Source organism: Callorhinus ursinus, unplaced genomic scaffold (assembly GCF_003265705.2).
Source record: "Callorhinus ursinus isolate GAN/ISIS: 27379988/994484 unplaced genomic scaffold, GSC_fseal_2.0 scaffold3325, whole genome shotgun sequence".
Classification (NCBI taxonomy): Eukaryota; Metazoa; Chordata; class Mammalia; order Carnivora; family Otariidae; genus Callorhinus; species Callorhinus ursinus.
In genome coordinates, this window is record NW_027400379.1 from 1 (window position 1) to 5,630 (window position 5,630).

At 42.5% G+C, this 5,630-nt stretch overlaps 1 protein-coding gene across 1 annotated transcript; it reads left to right on the forward strand.

The window, feature by feature from the left end:
- The first annotated feature begins 2,679 nt into the window (after nucleotides 1-2,679).
- Nucleotides 2,680-3,612, forward strand: LOC112818380 (olfactory receptor-like protein OLF4). Its single transcript, XM_025865500.1, has one exon. The coding sequence runs from the start codon at nucleotides 2,680-2,682 to the stop codon at nucleotides 3,610-3,612; it is 933 nt and encodes a 310-aa protein (XP_025721285.1).
- The last annotated feature ends 2,018 nt before the right edge of the window (nucleotides 3,613-5,630 follow it).

Here is a 5,630-nt window from a genome sequence, read left to right on the forward strand (position 1 = left end):
TCTGTGGGTTGCCTTTTTGTTTTGTTGACTGTTTCCTTTGCTGTGCAAAAGCTTTTTATCTTGAAGTCCCAAAAGTTAACTTTTGCTTTTGTTTCTCTTGCCTTTGGAGATGTATCTTGAAAGACATTGCTGTGGCTGATGTCAAAGAGGTTACTGCCTGTGCTCTCCTCTAGGATTTTGATGGATTCCTGTCTCACATTGAGGTCTTTCATCCATTTAGAGTTTATCTTTGTGTGTGGTGTTAGAGAATGGTTGAGTTTCATTCTTCTGTATAGAGTTGGCCTTTGACAATTTAATTATTAACCCATATTGATATCATTAGTGATTGTTATTTCACATCCTATTTCATTTAGCTTTTCTTTTTCATATAATTTTGCCTAGGACACTTGTTTTGAAGCTACTCCTTTTAACCTCGTGTCAGTATACCTTCAGTTTTTTATTCCATAGCATTTCATCTTCTTAGATCTTTTATATTAAAACCATCTATTCACATACCTTGTGACAAAAACAAAAACAAAGAAAGTGAAGTCCTTTCTCTTTTGCATGCTGCAGTATAGAACTGAAGACAGAGTACAGCAATATAAATGTATGGATGACATAAGGCTCTCAACCATAATCATATGAAGCAAATTGTTTGGTATAAAGATAGACTGTCATAAATCAGCAGGATATATAGAGCATGGTCTGGGTGTACATTGGCACATTGGATGCAATCCAGAATGAGGATTACAGTGTGCCTGTCAGGTTTGTCAAGGGAGATCAGTATCCAAAGCCCAAGATCAATGAAAGGATGCCACATAATAAAGGGAGAAAGGGGTTAACCTCATTCCCTAACAGACCACATTAGAAATGAATTGGCCAAATAGTTATAGAGGAGGCATATGAAAAATACATCTTCTATGCTTGATATTTCAAACGCCCACCTTTTGTTTTATCACGTATACTTTCTTTGTGAAGTGTTGGTTTTCCCTTTGCTCATTTTTTTTCCCTTGGGTCTATCTTAGGTAAGATTTTTTATTTTATAAATATAACACTACTTTTGTCTTTCGGATGAGTTTAATTTGTTCTCATATTATTTTCGTTGGGCATCAGGGGATGTAATCAGGGCTGCAAAGCTGCCAAAAACAAGGGAGATTATTCTTCCTCACAGTCTCTCAGGGACACCTGGCTTATGCTTCTCCCTCATTCATTTTGTTGCCCCTTCTCCCTCACTCTTTGTCTTTCCCCTTCTTAAACAGATTCTTTTATTTAAACGTTCGTGAAATATACAGCAGAAAATGCCTATTCCAATAGAGAGCCCCAAATCTATTTGTCCATGGGAGGAGTAAGAATTGGCCTTTCTGGAAGCCATTTCTGCATTTTGTAGGGGAATGACCACTGATCTGGCATATTTGGGTTGGATACATTCCTAGCATCACCAGGATGGCAGGGGCTGAGAAACCCAGGAGGCCATGGTGTCCTGCATGTGTGTGACCTGTAGTGTGTGAGCAGCCCCCACAACAGGGTGCCAGGGCTCATAAATCCCAAGGTGACACAACACAGGGGCCTGAACTCGATCAAGAGAGGCCACTAAGAAGGGGATCTTGTTCAATGCATGGGATGCCTTTGCAACACGATGAATACAGTGGGAGAGACAGTGTGCACAAGGAAGTCCCTGTGCCTTGAGAGTTCAGAGGTAGCAGAGAGGCCACTTCCCTCCTCAGCATGTCGGACAGCCTCTCTCCTCAGTCTCCGTCCTGTTCATCCCCCTTGCAGCACTGGCTTTGCTTCTTTGACTTGAACCTTGGAAACAAGTATCTTCCTCGGGGCCTTTGCACTGGCCATTCCCTTTGCTGGGCACACACTTCCATAGAACAATGAAAATAGAATATTCTATTCAATCTCTGCTTTATCCCTGTTTTCCTTTTCCTGGCACCCCTCACCATCTGCAAAGGTATGCAATTCTCTTATTTGCTTGTACATTTTTTCTCCATCACTGTAGGGACTTTTGTTCTTAAGTAGCCTATGCTCATTGCTTAGAGTGTGCCTGAAACACCATCAGCAATCAATATATATTCCTGAAATATTTGAAGAATTTCTTAGTAAAACTATAAAATATATGATTTCTTAGGAAAGAAGCTAATTAAAAAAAAATACCAGATGTGGCAGAGGAGATCCTCTAGGGGGGGGCATATCCATATAGAACTTCTTAAAAATTATTTCAGAGGACGTCCGGTTGGCTAGATCCAATGAGCATCTGACTCTTGATCTCAGCTCGGGTTTTGTTGTTGTTGTTGTTATTGTTGTTGTTTAATTTATTTGAGAGAGAGAACAAGAGAGAGAGCAAGAGCCAGGAGTGGGGGAGGGAGAAACAGACTCCCCGCTAAGTAGGGAACCTGAAGCAGGGCTTGATCCCAGAACCCTGGGATAATGACCGGAGCTGAAGGCAGATGCTTAACTGACTGAGCCACCCAGGCGCCCTCAGCTCAGCTCTTCTCTAGGGTCCTGAGTACAAGCACCACGTTGGGCTCCATGCCCAGATGGAACCCCCTTAAAAACAAAAACAATAAACAATAAACAAAATAAAAAGTATGTCTGGACTGCAAAATATGAAATGTACCATTTCAAATCTGTGAGTAATGCAAGTTGTGTGAGTATCAATCATGTTATTCCCTCTTTTCCAGAAGTCACCTCCAACGCATGGAACCAGAAAATGAAACACAAATTTCTGAATTTTTTCTTCTGGGATTTTCAGAGAAGCCACAACTGCAGCCCCTCATATTTGGGCTTTTCCTCTCCATGTACCTGATCACTGCATTTGGAAACATGCTCATCATCCTGGCCATTAGCACAGACCCCAACCTGCACACCCCCATGTACTTCTTCCTCTCCAACCTGTCCTTTGTAGACATCTGCTTCACCTCTACCACCATCCCCAAGAAGCTGATGAATATACAGAAAGAGAGCAAAGTCATCACGTATGCAGGCTGCGTTACTCAGATTTATTTCCTCATACTCTTTGCTGTGCTGGACGTCTTTTTACTGAGTGTGATGGCCTATGACCGGTTTGTGGCCATCTGTCATCCCCTGCACTACACGATCATCATGAACCCCCTGCTCTGTGGACTGCTGGTTCTGGTGTCCTGGGTCATGTGTATCCTGAATTCCTTGTTACAAAGTTTAATGATGTTGCGTCTGTCCTTCTGTACACACTTGCATATCCCCCACTTTTTTTGTGAACTCAATGAGATGATCCAAATTGCCTGTTCTGACACCTTTCTTAATAACTTGGTGATGTATTTTGCAGCTGTCCTGCTGGGTGGGGGTCCTTTTGCTGGGATCCTTTACTCTTATTCTAAGATAGTTTCCTCCATACGTAGAATATCATCAGCTCAGGGCAAGTATAAAGCATTTTCCACCTGTGCATCTCACCTCTCAGTTGTCTGTTTATTTTATTGTACAATGCTTGGTGTGTACCTTAGCTCTGCTGCTCCCCAGAGCTCCCACTCAAGTGCAGTGGTCTCTGTGATGTACACGGTGGTCACACCCATGCTGAACCCCTTCATCTACAGCCTGAGGAACAGAGACATAAAGAGGGGTCTGAAAAGAATCATTGGGGTTCCAGTGATGTGAGGGCCAATCTTCCTGGGGCTGAAGAAGTGCCCATGATTGCAGGGCTCACAGCCTCAGAGCTGGAACTGCTATTCTTTGATCAGGCTGTGGCAGTAGAATCGGTTCCTTCTATTTATTTCCTGGATTTTCCATTTGTTTTAATTCAACTGTCTTCATATATTTAAGTACTCACTTTTTAAGCCTCTATTCTTTTTTTTAAAAGATTTTATTTATTTGAGATTTAGAATGACATAGAGAGACAGCATGGGGGGGAGGGTCAGAGGCAGAAGCAGACTCCCCGCTGAGCAGGGAGCCCCATGTGGGACTCGATCCCGGGACTCCAGGATCATGACCTGAGTCGAAGGCAGTCGCTTAACCAACTGAGCCACCCAGGCGTCCAAGCCTCTAATCTTTCTGATATACAGACAGTGTCCCCTTTCTCCATTTTTAAAGGCTCCCAATGTTTTCCCCAACCACAGATAACGAAAGCCTGGAAATTTCTGCATCTTACATGGTACATGTTGTATTTCTTAAAGATAATTTCATTTCAAATGACTTATATCATGCCAAGTAAAATTTCACTAGCTTTCTTAAAATAATAATCATGAATTATATTCTTCATATGGAAGATACTACACTTGGCCACTAAGCCCCTCACATAACATTATTGTAGAGGAAAATACAAAACCCCAGTTTTCACCTTGAGTCTGTCAATCTTTTTACATCTCTACCTTCACTTCTCTTCCTGATAATGTGGACTCTAACACTGTTCCCTTAATGTCTCAGGCTCCTGACAGGGATGCTCGGGCCAGGAAAGTCTGGACACTCCCCTGCACCCCTGTGCTTGTGTACATTCCCATAGGTGCTTCCCTGACCAAAGCCTCTGCTGTGGTTACACTTGCCCTTGGGTTCTTACTGTGATTGCAAGACATGCCTCAGCAATGCCCATCAGAGAACTCTAACAAAACCAGGTGTATTTTTCACAGGTCCTGGAGGGCACAAGGGATCCCAAAGGCTTTTTGAGAGGTTTCAGAGGGGGAGAGTGAGCTCCCCTGGGGCAATCTGCCTTTATTAGGGTTCATGGCCAGAGTGGTTAGGGGTTTGTGTGTTTATCCTTTTGTAGAATTTTATATGAGTAGAAATTGGGTGCTGAAGGAAAAATCAGAGTCACTCATGTGTCTGTATGGAGGTTACCCCGGGTTTTCTGAAGAGGTACTTGATGGCTGGAGCCGCCTGAACGCTTCTCTGGTTATTGTTTCCCACACCTGACAATATGTTTATTCGCCATGGTTGTCTTTGAAATGGATGCCTCAGAAATCCAAAGCTTAATATCAGGCACTTACTCTACAAACATGCCCCTGTGTTTCCTAACCAGTCTCCTGCTTTTACTCTGTGATTCAGCTCAGTGTCCGGAATGCCCACCATAGCCCCTGGCAAGCACTGATGGGCAAACATATCTCTCCCAGTGGATTCTACATGGAAAGACAAATTTGAATAAATAGATGAACCTGGTATGTTCTTAGTGTAAGGGCGATCATAAATATGATAAAGTAAAATTTCAAAACACTCATTTTGTTACTACACAAGATATGGCTTTCTTTCTTTCTTTTTTACATCAGAGTTCATGCTGTGCATCGTTTATTGAAGCATGAAAGATTGGTGTCCGCAACTGAGGGGGTTTATTTATTCATTGAGATGAAGTGTTGGTTAGTGTCTTATATGTTTTATCACTGACTTATCTTCTCGTTTCTACTTTAAAACTTCCACTACTACCTGCTAATATGACTCTCTCTATTGGTACAGGAAATGACTCCCTTTTTGTAATATTTGCCACAAATTCTAACGGATGGTGAATGAACACTATCAGCATCATCCATTTCATACCTGCTTCCTGCTCAGAAATCTCTTTGCCCTGCATGATCAGAGGATGTTTCACTGGAGAGCTGGATGTCCTCCTGTTCCTGTGGTTCAGGGTGCATGTCCTTGAAACGCTCCCAGTGACCCAGAAGGAAGCCCACGTGTAGTCACTTGTTCATAAA

What these genes read in the sequence shown, in the direction of transcription:
- LOC112818380 (XM_025865500.1), top strand. Translation starts at nt 2,680, where the DNA reads ATGGAACCAGAAAATGAAACACAAATTTCTGAATTTTTTCTTCTGGGA.